This window comes from Xiphophorus couchianus, chromosome 6, assembly GCF_001444195.1.
Source record: "Xiphophorus couchianus chromosome 6, X_couchianus-1.0, whole genome shotgun sequence".
Taxonomy (NCBI): Eukaryota; Metazoa; Chordata; class Actinopteri; order Cyprinodontiformes; family Poeciliidae; genus Xiphophorus; species Xiphophorus couchianus.
The window spans coordinates 3,405,450-3,419,352 of record NC_040233.1 but is presented as its reverse complement, the minus strand read 5'-3'; the positions used below and the strand labels follow the sequence as shown (position 1 = coordinate 3,419,352).

The following is a 13,903-nucleotide window of genomic DNA, read 5'->3' as shown; positions in this document are numbered from 1 at the left end:
CTTTTTTCGGTAACACTTTATTTGACGGGTTGTGAATAAGCCTGTAATGACACCGTCATAAACATGACATGAACATGAGTAAGTCTTCATGAATATTCATGACTGTTGTCATAAAGTGTGATTTGGTAAATCATGACACTTTTAATACAAAGTTGACATTATTCAAAATGTCTTTGTTATGACAACTTGACATTAACCAAGAAATCATGATCTGACATAAATTTGTTATAAAAGTATTACTGATTACATTTTAGCTTTAATAACATAAAGACATTTTGAATAATGTCAACTTTGTATTAAAAGTGTCATGATTTACCGAATGACACTTTATGACAACAGTCCTAAAAATTCATGAAGACTTACTCATGTTCATGACAGGTGTTATGTCATGTTTATGACGGTGTTATGACAGCGTTATTCACAACCCTTCAAATAAAGTGTTACCCTTTTTGTTTATATTTTAATATCTAGAATGCACCAGTTACAGTTTTCTGACCGATCACAGATCTTAAAAACGCCTGACCTGCTCATTCCGATTTTGGTCGTTACAGATTTGTCTGAAAAGTTGCTAAAAGTAGCAATGAGGTTGCTAAGTTGGCAACAGTGGGGTAACTGTTGTTAACCACACATGTGCAAATGTAACCAAGTTGGCGTGTCTGTCAGTCAGTCGTCTCTCATGTTAGCGCAAAAAAAGACAGAAGTTGAGTTTCAGACTTTTGCGGACTTAGATAAGATCCATTACTTATGTAAATATCGGCCCATCGCGATCTCTCAAAATTAAAGAAATCGGGCCAGTTTTCGTCCAGCCGATTTATCAGTGCACCCTTAATTTCAAACTTTAATTTCAGTTTGTTTTGATGATAATGGCTTACGGCCTTGTAACAAGAACCACAAAAATACAAAAATCAGTTGTTACATAAGACAAGATACAGTATAACAATATATCCTAATTATCGAACTAATGCATCAGTAGAGTGAGGGGAGGCGATCAGACTGTGGTTCTGCTGAGGTGTTCAGGAAACATTACACATGCTTCAGTAAAGTACCATGTGAACAGTCAGCTTGTTCGGTGAGCTCCTGCTGGACAGCTACCTTTAGTCGGCAGGTTTTCTCATTCGTGTAGATTATAATATGTTCAAAACAAAACATTTTGGCCTGTAAAATGTTTGTACATTTTGGCATGTAAAATGAGAAACGGAAGGGTTTCAGTAGCTGTAATCCATAATCACCGAAAATGAACAGAACTAAATACTTAGAATACATCCCACTCTGCAAAAGGAATCTATATAATAAGACCTTAACATTTTTGACTTGAATTTCTGAAATAATGGCATCTGAAAAAATTACATCTTTTAAAAGTATTAAATAAGCATGTTCAGTATTATTATATGCTTGTTGTAACCCATTTAATAATGTGTGCATATAGCTTTAAAGTACTGTAGCTACATTTTTACCTAGATACATGATTCTTGAATTATCTGGAAGTAAAATTGAAACTTTTTTTTTTTTGCAATATGTAATTGGCTCTGACATAAAGTCTTACTGTGATTACCAATTAAAATATTATGTCATGTTATGTCTGTGGATTACTGTAGGATGAATTATGAAAGGCCAAAAGTTGAATTAATATTCGATAAATGCAGTTTAATGCAGCAGCACTTCATGAATTGCCAATCAAAGTCAGTGGGCGGGGCTTACACAGCTCTCCAGGCAACCAATCAAAGGCCATTGTCTATTTAACAATTCAGTGACAGTTGCTGCACTGCTGCTGACACAATTAAATGAAGCACGACTTGCATATGTTTGCATACGATTGAAACATAAAACTAATTCAAATTTCATTTTGACATTTAAATGATTGACCCATTTGAGTAAATATGCATGGATGTATTCATTTCAAGTTTTATTTAAATTGTCACATATATAAATCATCATTTTATCATTTATTTGTTTCTCAAAATCTGATACAGTTTGCCCTCTGTAGGTGGAGAAGTGGGGAGAGAAAAAAATAAAAATGACACGAGCATTTATGTGTAGTAAATAAACGTCGCAAGTCTCTGAAGCATGTTCTTTTCTTAAATTCATGTTCATAAAAAATATTACGCATACAGGACTGCCAAGGAGGCTGGGGGCAGAAGAGTGACTTCTTAGAAGTAGTCTTGGTTTAATTCCAGACCAAGAAAACTATTAAGAATACGTATACAATCCATTACTGGACTAACTTTATCTGTGACATAACTTTATTAGTGCCACTCTGGTTGGTGGATGCCTCCAGCTACAGTAAGTGTCAGTGTGCCTTATGGCAGTATTCCAACTCATTTACACTGTACTTATAAGCTTGTCTGGCATTGTTTGTTTGTTTTCTTTATTTATTTAACGCATGAAGAGATCCAGCTCATCTTTAAAGCCATCCGACACCCATTGAAATACAATATATCAGCTGCACGAAAGAGGCAAAAATATGCCAGAAGTGTTAGAGGACTCCGGTGAAAACGGTAGCAGTAGAGTTCCCCCTTCCACGTGGGTGCTCTCAATACAATCTGATGGATGCATGGGTTTAATCTTAAACCTAAAAAGACTCATATAATACTTAAGATTCCTTGAACTGATCTGAGTACATCCTTTAATAGCAGTACTGGGTGTGCTGAAAGGCCTTTGTTGGCACAGACGAGGTCAAACCAGCCCACATCATATTTTGGCTGACTTGTCAATCAAAATGTCTTCAGGTATCAAGTTATACAAAACAAACTGCTGCTCTTAAACTTCTATAAGAACAGTATTTTTTCTTCTTCTTCGTCTTCTTCTTCTTCTTTTTTTTCCCAGTCTCCTCACTCTCATGCAATAAGGTCTACATAAGGATGCGGGATACAGTTCTTGTTGTTGACTAATACCTCTGCGGTACGTCTAAAAACTGGGTTTGTACTTTGCTAAAATGCAGGCAGAGATAAATATGCAGTTCAAAACTTATCGGGGGGCGGCGGGGTTTAAACAAGCCTTGATGTCGCTCAAGGTCCTGGAGGACAAACTGTGGTGTTTTCGTCTGACTGCTGTGTCAGATTCAAGATTCAACCTTCGCTTTGGCTTAAGGTAACAGTCCACTTCAGTCCTTTAGAGATTAGGACCTGCAAGGACACCAGCGGGCACTGTGACCACTCTGTCCTCCCTTTTTCCTTAAAGGGAGCACCTATGCTTTTGTCTGTGCAGAGATTTCACCCCCTCCTATTTTGGCGGTATGACCACAAGCGGTGCCCCTCTACGCGGCCTCCACATCAGCACTTGGGCGTCGTTGGCGTTCGGCCTTCCCAGAGCATTGGGAGGAATGGGCTCCTGGTAGTTGAGGATGTGCGGCTGCTCCTGGTACGGTCGACCAACAAGCGAGGCCCTGGATCCGAGTGGCATGTCCGGATCCACGGCGATGTCGACCCGCATCCTCCACCGCACCGTCTGCAACACAATGCGCTCCTACAGAAGACAAGAAGGATGTACTCGGTATGGCAGGAATACTCCTTCAATAATGGGAATTATGATGAAGTTGCATTATGTTATCTATTACATGATTGTTTGTCTTGAACAGGGGAGTCCAATTCGACTCCTGGAGAGCTAACACCCTGCAACTTTTAGACGCATACCTTCTCTAACACAGCTGGATCAAATGAACTCACCGTTACCAGGTCTTTGCAGAGCTGAACTCGTGAAAGAATTTAGCCTTTTGACTAAATGGCTGGGAGCAGGGATGCATCTGAAAGTTGCAGTCTTGAGGACTGGAGTTGAGCACCGCTGGTCTTAAACTATGCTTATCTGTCCAGAGAGAAGCTAAACAAGCTCAACAGAAAACAGGCCTGACTAAAATCTTCTGCTGCAGCCTGACTGAGTTTTAATGACCACTGCAGGGGCTTTCCATTGGCCATAATTCAGTCATTTGTAACTTTACACCAAAAGAGAAAAGTGCAAGAGGAGCTGATACCATCACAGCCTGTCTGTGTGAAATACAGAGTCTGGATGTACAGCCAGTGTTCTGCATTAACAGCTCAGACAAAAATGTTGATGGACGCACGTGAAACCGAAGCAAAAATGATGTGAGAACAGACAGCCGGCTTGCTCTCTGCGGTCAGCTCCTACCTTGGTGACAGAGTTCATGGCCACCAGCCAGGTGATGAAGCTCTGGTCCCGGGTGATGTGGGTCAGCATCGGGGTGTTGCTGTTGCTAATGGGGACTGCCCAGGTCACGCTGGGGTAGAAGTTGTCATTCATGCTGACCGTCAGCCGAGATGGTTTGGATGTGGGGCCGGTCAGGGTCACCGTCTCCGTGGTGTTGCCATACCAAGGGTAGCTGACGCCATCCGAGTCGCTGATGGCCTTCACCCGGCCCTCTCGCAGCTCTGGTAGCTCCCAGCTAGACCTGCGCCAAGACAGAACACAGAAAGGTGAAACTTACTTTGCCTGAGTGAAGATGCAACATAAAAAGCCAGGTGGCGTCTTCTCCTCACATGCCAATATCACCATAGGTGTTGTAGAACTCCATCTGGGTACAGGCTTGGATCCAGCCCACCACCCAGGTCTCATTGCGGGGCACAGGCGGCATCACAACTCCTGCTGAGGCCCTGAAGTAGGGTGTCTTATAACGGAGCACAATCGGTGAGTTCTCCTCTATGATTGTAGGACACTGGTCAATAGAGGCAGACACCTCGTACACCACGATGTTCTCCCGCCTGATGCGGGGCTTGCAGGCGATGCTTTGAAGGCAGCCCATAGTGCAGGCGACAAGCAGAAGGAGCAAAAACAGAGAAGGAGGGACCAAGTGATGCCTGGCCAGTATGCTCATCAGTCCCCCCCTCAGGGCTCCACCCGTGCCTGGAGAGCAGACCTAAGCTTTTAATTGCACATGACCAGTGATTGGTTGGGAAGGAAGAGTGGAGAGGATGATTGGGGAGTGCCACAGTCACCACAGATCAAGCACACAAACATCAACCATCATATCTCCAGGATGGTGTGGAGACTGGTTTCGGGGGAGAGTATATCACAGATCTCCGCAGCCTCCTCCCCCCGGTCTGTCTGCTGACTGCCGCACTGCCCTTGGCGCTCGTCCCCAGAAACTGCAATCCGGCCTCCCCGGGGCTGCTGCTTCCGCTCCGCCGAGCGTCCCCCGCTCCTGGTCGAGTCCGCACGTCCGGCTGCACGTCGGTGCCCCTTGATCCTGCTGCCCTGCTGCCGGCTCTGCGCTGTCATGTCAAGTGGCGACAGGGCAGCCAGGTGCGTCAGAGGAGGAGGAGGAGGATGAGGGCTGGGATGCCTTTTGTTCGCTCGGCTTTCCTCGGATTTGCCCGAAATTCACGCGGCGCCCTCGGAAGCCAAAATCGGGGTCTTCATCGCTCTGACCTACATGGAAACAGAAGATGCGAAAAGGCGAGCTCGTAAAGGCGGAGCCAGCGGCGGATGTTTTAATGCTTTCCTCGCAGTGTGCTTCCATCCGCGGAGACCCATGAATGGTGCATCATGAATGGAGGCAGCGAGGCGGAATGGACGTGATAAAAGCATACCATCAGCCCCTCGGTTAGCCGCCTCATCGCCAGGCTGTGGATCATAACGGAGGGGAGAGCATCCTCTTCCCAGCGGCTGGTCGTCTTGTACGGTTTGGAGGTGCTGATGCTGTAGAGGCAGCGGAGGGAGGAAGAGAGAGAGAGAGAAAAAGAGAGAGATGGAGGGAGGGGCGTCACCCGACCTCTGCATTGAAAAAAATAACAAGTGCACTGGGAGGGCGTGGTCACGACTCTGCATCACTCACCGTGTGGGGAAACCTCATTGGTGGATGAAGTCAACAGCGGAAGTGGAAGTCTTCCTGTTCTTCCACCGACCGACACAACTGACACGCACTCACCGGTCACCACGGCGCCGCCTCCCCGCTCCCTCGGTGCTGGTTTATGTTGGGCCGCTTGCTCGGTAACGCGTCGCAGAGCTTGTTGAAGCGGGTGTCGCACATCATGAAGCCGAAGGTTATCTTCGTCCTGGGCGGGCCCGGCGCCGGCAAAGGGACGCAGTGCTCCAAAATAGTGGAGGTATGATGGAGGAAAGACAATGAAATCTGGCGACTTCCGTTGCGAAGGTGCAGCTAGGTGACACGAGAAGCTCTGAGTGCTTTGACTCATTATTACCTTTTTATTAACGATGCAGTAACCATGTCTTTATTTATCGGCTTCCGCTTGTCCTCCAAAAATAAATGTTAGCTAGCCAGTTAGCTCCGTTTTTGCTCTGATGCTATGGCGCTTATAAACAAGCAGAACCTGCCACACCGGAAGCGGGAAAGACACGTTTAATGATGCCAATGAGACCAAGACGAGTTTTCTGTAGAGCGCCAGTTTTATCCAGAGCAAACAGCTGAATGGATGAGCGAAGCGAACATGACGCAGAGCAAACAGAGCCGGCAGGATGTTGGCTCCTTCCCACCGCCTGCTCGGTTCAGCTGCAGTTATGTAACAACCAGAGCCAGTCTGGAGGGCAGTGGGACCCCCTTCATCAAACAGAGATACATGTTTTTGCAAACATCTATTGACTTACTGACGAGATGGAGTTCACTGTACCGAGCCTAAAGCTTTAGCCTCTTCTCAGTGTATTTTCTCTCATGGAAATATGAAACGTGACCAGTTGAAGTTGTTGAAATAGGCAAAAATAGATCAACACACGAGGTAGAGGGGTTACTTTATTGGCTGGCTAGCTACTAGCGAGCTTTAGAGTCAAAATTGTCTTTGGTAATCCTGTTTGAAATCTTTCTCTGTGGCTATTTTTACGTTTTCTGCTTCAGTGATGTCCGGAGGCTCTGCTGCTGCTGTGTGGTTATTATCCAGAAGGAACAAGAAGATGCTGGTTGATGACGTTAATGAAAAGTGAATTTAAACTTTCATGACACGGTTTCACAGATTATTGATGCCGATCGGTTTATCTCTCACGAATCCCAATTCAGTTTGAAAACACTTTATCTGTCCCAAATGTCGCAGCTCGTTTCATGGAAATATCTTCAAAAGCACTGGTGATGCTCTGTAGGGATTTCCTGTAGCAGTCAGTCTTCCGAAGGAAGCTGTTGAGGCCTCTGACTGAAGACTGTTGCTGTATGACGGTCTGACGGCTGTCCTGAGACGCTAACGGCTCAGTATCCGGGAAGCAGAGACGGTGTTCCATCCATAGCAGCGTCTCCTGGACAGCACCGTCGCTTTTTGGCTGGCTCTGCTAATCCACCTCGTTGGCTTTTGCCTCTCCAGATGTTCTCACACGAGCCCCTTCACACTCTTGTTTTACAAGCATTCAGTTCCAGGTGTTGTATTGCTGAGATTTATAAGATAATAATTCATTTGATCCAAATTTTGTTCTGCGCCAAAATAACCTCAAAATGGAATGTAAAGTGAATTAAAAAGCAGCCAAATATTCTATAGAATCTCATAGCCACTTTCAGTAACGCGAGCATATCACCTTCAAGAGGACTTTGTTTACAGACCGGTTATAGAAGAAAAACCAGTTCCCATTTGTTAGCTTAGCATCTTTCTTCCTGTCCTCCGACTGTTTGTGTTTAACTGTAAAACTGCTTTCCTGCTAAAAGCATTCCCAAGTGGCGTACATGCTAGACGTTTGGTAGCAAGTGTTTATGATGGAGACTTTGAACCAGTGTGATTGGGTGTTGGCTGCCACGTTGACAGAGCAGCAGTCAGACCTGAATGACAGAAGCTCTTTTCATTCAGGGCACAAACAGCCGACTTTTTCTTAGCTGCACGCTTACAGTCTGATAAAGCACTCATCGTTTGTTTGGATAAAAATGGAGCAAGAAATGGATGCATTCGTTGTGTTTTAACACCGAGCATCAGTTGATCATGTGAAAATTCTAATGTTTTCTCTAAGTCTGTGTGTGTGTGTGTATGTCTGTGTGTGTGTGTTTCAGGCCTACAACTACACTCATTTGTCAGCTGGAGATTTGCTGAGGGCAGAGCGAGGTAGAGAAGGGTCTGAGTTTGGACAGCTCATCGATAACTATATCAAAGAAGGCAAAATCGTCCCGGTGGAGATCACCATCAGCTTACTCAGACAGGTAACGCATCAGGTCCAGGTCCTGCGTACAAGTTGCATACAACTTCAGCTTAGATGAAGTTGTATGCAGAACCATACAACTTCTGCATACAACGTCGTCAGGGCCAGGCTAATCTTTAGTCGATCAGTTTTATTAATGCAGGAAAAACACTTTTTTTATTTTATTTAGTGTGACTGAAAGAACTATGACGGAATATTAGGGCCATTGTAGAAAGTTAAACAAAAGAGGTACATTCCTGCCAAAAATCTCTTGAGTTTAGGAAGTTGAACGTTTTCAACTTTTGAAGCTTTTCTATGTTGTTGTTTTTTTTTTTAGATTAATCTCAAAATGTGGTGGCGAAATTAGTGGTACTCCCTTTACGTTCCTTTAAAATAAATGTGACTGAAGCCTTTTAAAAAAAATGTATTTAAATTTTTATTGAGCTGATTAGAGTTCCTAAGATCTTCTGACTGTTTCTCTGGGGTACAAATTTGTTGTGACACAGAGACCCATTTCTTTTTTCAGTGGTTTTCAAATGAAAATTCATTTTCTTTTTTCAGGCACATTTTATTTTTGTTATTTTTTTTTTCTTCTTACTGCCTAGTTATACATCAGACCACAGACAAATGTGTATGGCTGGTCAATGGAGTAAAACTTTATTGACGTAAGACTTTATTGATGTAGCACCTTTCAAGATAGAAATCCCAAAGTGCTTCAAATGATAGAAAAACACAAAGCAAATTTTTAAAAAAATTACATTTCAAAAAATAGACAACTGTATATGGCTTTCAGTAAGACTCCAAAAATCTAGATGACTATGTCATGCTAAGAGAGATGCAGCAGAATAGAGTGAAACTCACACCACTGATCCCAGTATTCACGCACCATTCAGCACAGTGGCGCATTAAAAGCGATGTACGCTTCAACAGCATGACAGAAGTTGATGTCCTTCCAAACTTCCCCTCATCCTGTCATGCTCAGACCTGCATCACAGATGGGTTTTAACCCACCATCATACCTGCAAAGATGGAAAACTGACAGCGGTTTAGGTGAAAACGGCGAAGGAAGGCTCAGCCAATCAGAGCCGGCCCGCCAGACGGAGCACTCCACTCGGTTTGAGTCGGACGGACTCAATCTGGAAAAAAACACAAAACATTTCAAGCCCTTAAGGAGGTTGGGGAGATGACTCAACAGAGTTTATTTCAAAATGTTCTTTTTATTAGTGCAATGAAAGAAAGCCAGCGTGTCACAATAAACATTCCTGCAGCTGCTCCAGGGTTTCCAAGAGGTTATTTATTCTGCTTCTTTCGTGAACATCTGTTGTTCTGTTCTGAAAGTTTTCACAGCTGCTCTGTGAGCCGCTCCAACTTTGTTTGTACCAGTCATGCAAACCTGCTGCGTTTGCATTCACCATATAATCGCAAAATTTGACATTTCAAAAAGAAATGAGCTTAATTCGTCGTATTTTGGTTATGATACTCACATGTATTTTGCTATGTATAGTACAATTTTGAATTATGTTATTTGTTCCATTTGGAAAAGCTACACAAACCAACCCAAACCTGTGTGATAAGTTAAAAGCCAAAACGCAGGCCTGATTACTTGTATGCTGTACTAGATGTGTTAATATTTACACAAATTAAGTCTATAACTGTGTCTTTTGACCATATAATTGCACAATTTAACATTTAAAGTAAATTTGCTCAGTGAAAGCACGTTAATTTTGGCCATATCGAAATGGGTTTATTTCACAAAACAGCATCGGAAACACTTTTTCCATATCACAGGAGTCACATGATCAACAACTGAATGTTACCACTGGCGCAAACCATGAAGAAGACAACAACAGGAAGTAGCTGGAGGATAGAGGCGTGTTTTTTAATGACTTGTTGCATAAGCAATCTTGGGATTTTAATCATGTTTCTTATTTAATGGAAACATCACAATTGCAAAGTTGTGTTTCTGCAACAAAGTTTTGTGCACATTTCGTAACGTGCAGCTGTTGCCATTTTTGTGCTTTATTCCCCGTTTAGTCCATGGAAGAGACGATGACCAAAGACCAGACCAAGAGCTATTTCCTAATCGATGGCTTCCCTCGTAACGAGGACAACCTGCAGGGCTGGAACCGGGTCATGGACGGCAAAGCAGACGTCAAGTTTGTGCTTTTCTTTGACTGCAGCAACGAGGTACGCCACCGAACGGGGCATCTGAACCCACATCCGGCTTATTTTAGTCCAACACATAAAATATGAAGATGTGATATGTGCACAGGTTTGCATCGACAGATGTTTAGAAAGAGGGAAGAGCAGCGGACGAACAGATGACAACAGAGAGAGCCTGGAGAAAAGGTGAGACGTCTGCTGAGTGCTGAATGCATGCTTGTTTGATTGGTTTCTGTGTGAAGAAGTCCAACTAAAATCCAGCATGTCTGATTGCTCTGGCCTATTTAACTGGCCGACTGGATACCTGCGTCTGTCGCTGGCCTGATTTACGTCTCGTTCGAGTCCCCTTTGTGGCCTGACCCCAATTACCAGCTGCCGTTTCTTCTTCTTCTTCTTGTTCTTACGCAGAATCCAAACCTACCTGAACTCTACGCGACCAATCATCGAGCAATACCAGAAACATGGCAAGGTGCGCACCATCGACGCCTCCCGCTCCGTGGACGAAGTGAGGAAACACCGCGCCTCGATACGGCTCGTCACTTTTCTGTTTCGCCATTCTTAAAGCCCGCTGAAACATTTCCACGTTTTGTCTTTTTTGACCGTCACTTTGCTACAATAATGAGCTTAAGTTGTTTTTTTTTTTTGACAAGAGCATTTTTGTCTTTTGACAAATGACTTGGGACATGGTTTAAGGAAGGAGACGACATGAAGGGAACTGATTCAAGGTTTTCAACATTTTCCGCAAATAAAAATCTGAAAAGTGCGGCATGCCTTTGTATTGTGAGCATCAAACAAAACTTTTTACAGGTTTCTTCTTTCTGTACCTTCATAAAGGCCAGATTTGTGGAGTTCTTGGCTAAACCTTGGATGTTTTCTAAGGACGCTCTCGGCAATGAGATGCTGCATCACAGACGGTTATCCTTTAAATCAATAAATACTCCTCTGCAGCTCTTTCACAGTTACCATGTCCCTCTCTCCTGCTTCTCTGATTAATGCTATCCAAACTGGTCATAATTTTAGATATGATTTTATTTCGTTTTGTTTTGTAGTGAAAAGAACAGAACCTGTCCGCTGTCTCCATCATGCTGGTTCTTTAACAATCATCTCAGTCAGGTGACATCTGAAGCCCTTTGGGTTTTAATTCAGAACAGTCTTTCTCTAACCGTGGTCCGCGGGCGCCCCCTAGTGGCCCGCAAGGTACTGCATGTAAGCAACTGTTTATTTACCGTGACTAGAGCTCAAATCGTAAGCTCAAGATTAAAATTTGAGCTTAATCTTTTGTTAAGCTCAAAGTTAGCTTAACAAAAGACTGTTTTTTAAAAATGATAATGGATAAAATTGTATCACTCAAAAAGAAAAACTGAAGACACTGGTGGAAGGAAAGCAATAACAGGATTAGTTATATGACCAGAAGAAGCCAAGTGATATCTTCTGTCAGTGTTGACGTGTTGTTCACTAGTGATTCGACTCTTTTGAACAGTTCTTTGCCATGAACTGTAGGACTCCAGGCTCGGTTAATGAGGACTGTTCTTTGTTTTTTACAACTTTGCTTGTTGATAGTGCTCTGCTCACACATCAACGACTTTTGTCATTTTTGTTTCTGCCAGTGCAACTCAAGTCTTGTAATGCTTCTAAATTACAAATACCCTAAATGTTCTTAATGCACACAGCAGCTGTAGTAAAGAACAACTTTGTGTTTTGATTTGCTGTCATTGGATATCCACACTTCCAGAGTCTGTAAATAACTCAAAACGCCCCGAGTCGACCTGTTCATGGTTTGTCATGGCCGTCTTCTAAACAGCATCAACTTTCTCATTAGGATGAACAAAGACAACAATAAGTGACTTGAGACTAAAATTGTAATTTCAGGCTGTATTTATTAAGATGTTGTTATTGTGGGGGTATTTTCCAGTTAGGTGGTCCGTGAGTGTTTGTTAAATGGTCCTCAACCTGGAAAAGTTTTGAGGAACCCAGATTTAGAGGCATGCCACATTTTTCAGATTTTTACATGTACAGTAAACCAAATTAGAAAATCACACATCATTAATCTTCCACTTCGACTTAAAGTTTGCTGTTGTAACGTGACCAAAATGTGGAAATGCTGAATTGGAATGAATGGAGACGATGTTTGTTTTTCTTTTTTTTTTTTGAACCCCAGAGTGAAACTAAGCCCCCCCCTTTTGTTTCCTGTCCCTCCAGGTGTTTGCTGATGTGAAAGCCATCCTGGACAAAGAAGCTTGAGTTCCTCCCAGCTACATTCATTTATCTTTTTAAGTTTCTTTTTATCCACATCGGCACTACTTTAATGCATTTCTATGTCCTTCCAGATGAGTTTTTATGTTCGTTTTCCATTTGATTTCCATGTCTTTTTGTAAACGCGACGCTGTTCGTGCGAACACGGCGTGCGGTGGTGATGGAGTTGGGTGTCGGGTGCTGGGGGCCAGGGGACGGGAGGAGATGCCCAGCAGCTACTCGCCATCGACCCGTTCAGCGCTTCTCCTCTGGAGACGCTTATAATTTTATCAAAGACGCTGAACGCTATCATCAACATGGTACTTAGCACTAATGTCTTCGCAGTATCATGTCGTGAGAAGGAGCTGTGATGCTTCAGACCAAACTGTCATGTGACCTGGCGACAAGGACCGAGTAGACTCTTCATCGATCTGCCAATAACCTTTCAGGCATCTCATTGAATTCAATTCTACATCTGTGTCATGTTTGGACAGCGGCTGCTCCACGTGGAAGCATCCAGCGTCTGGTTGGGGGGGAGAGGTGGGAAGAGTGAGACCTGTCTTTAGCAGAACATTTTGATGCACTTCATTGAGGAAATAACATCTGGGACAAGTTGAAATAAATATGTAGATGAAAAGGAATTTTTTTTTTTGTATGATGTGTTTGAGGAGGATTCATAAAGATGGAAAGTGAAAACAAAACATTGAGGGGTTTTTGTTTTGTGTGATATATTGGTTATGATTCCAAATATCATAACCAATATATAGTTTTCAAAATCATAACATTTTGAGTTATTAAATTTATTTTTATCCAGAATACCTATCAAAGTCAACTGTGAGCTGTGTTGAATCCTGTTTCAGTAGCCACACGCAGTACACATCACTACATATGTTAATATCAACACAGAGTCAAAATCCAACACAATGTGTAGACAGCTGTGTTTCCATTGAGCAAGTCTGTGCAATTTGACTTTTTGAAAATAAATTGGCTCAATAAAAACATGCAAATGTTGAAGAAAAAAAATTATTAGACTAAAAACACATTTTTCACTTGGATAAGGTGTTTTTTTTTTTTTTTTGGCTTTATAGAAATTGTTTTTTTTCGCCAAACTGCAAAGGAAAAGAAACGTTCTCGTCGCATGAGTCACATGATCAACAACCGGATGTAGCCACTGCTCGAAGGTGCGTGAGCAGTTTTTAATGACCTATCACAAACGTATTCTGTGTGATTTTAATTACTTTTTTAATTGAATGGAAGCGACATTGGACCATTTTTTCGACATTAACGTTATATTGACAAAATTTTACACACATCGAATAAATTTTCACCCAATGTACTTCCTGCTGCGATATGAATGAAGTATTTTTGAATTGACTTGACTTTATGGTTCTATTTGTTTTTTGTATTTTTTTCATGTTATCTTTGATCCAAAAATTTCCGTAATGACCTGAAACCTTTAGAG

At 42.7% G+C, this 13,903-nt stretch overlaps 2 protein-coding genes across 3 annotated transcripts; one reads left to right on the top strand and one right to left on the bottom strand.

Annotated features, from left to right (window-relative positions):
• Positions 1 to 1,886: 1,886 nt before the first annotated feature.
• On the bottom strand, positions 1,887 to 5,704 carry fam78ba (family with sequence similarity 78 member Ba). Of its 2 annotated transcripts, XM_028021154.1 has the most exons (4): positions 5,538 to 5,704; positions 4,488 to 5,376; positions 4,120 to 4,399; positions 1,887 to 3,462 (listed from the first exon to the last, which is right to left on the bottom strand). In XM_028021154.1, the coding sequence occupies exons 2-4, from the start codon at positions 4,820 to 4,822 to the stop codon at positions 3,220 to 3,222; spliced, it is 858 nt and encodes a 285-aa protein (XP_027876955.1). In that variant the 5' UTR covers positions 4,823 to 5,376; positions 5,538 to 5,704; the 3' UTR covers positions 1,887 to 3,219. The 2 variants fall into 2 exon arrangements, with proteins under 2 accessions (XP_027876955.1, XP_027876956.1); XM_028021155.1 differs by having other exon boundaries at positions 4,488 to 5,680.
• A 93-nt stretch (positions 5,705 to 5,797) lies between these two features.
• Positions 5,798 to 13,259, top strand: cmpk (cytidylate kinase). Its single transcript, XM_028021156.1, has 6 exons — positions 5,798 to 6,053; positions 7,922 to 8,068; positions 10,081 to 10,233; positions 10,319 to 10,395; positions 10,618 to 10,714; positions 12,409 to 13,259. The coding sequence occupies exons 1-6, from the start codon at positions 5,919 to 5,921 to the stop codon at positions 12,448 to 12,450; spliced, it is 651 nt and encodes a 216-aa protein (XP_027876957.1). The 5' UTR covers positions 5,798 to 5,918; the 3' UTR covers positions 12,451 to 13,259.
• The last annotated feature ends 644 nt before the right edge of the window (positions 13,260 to 13,903 follow it).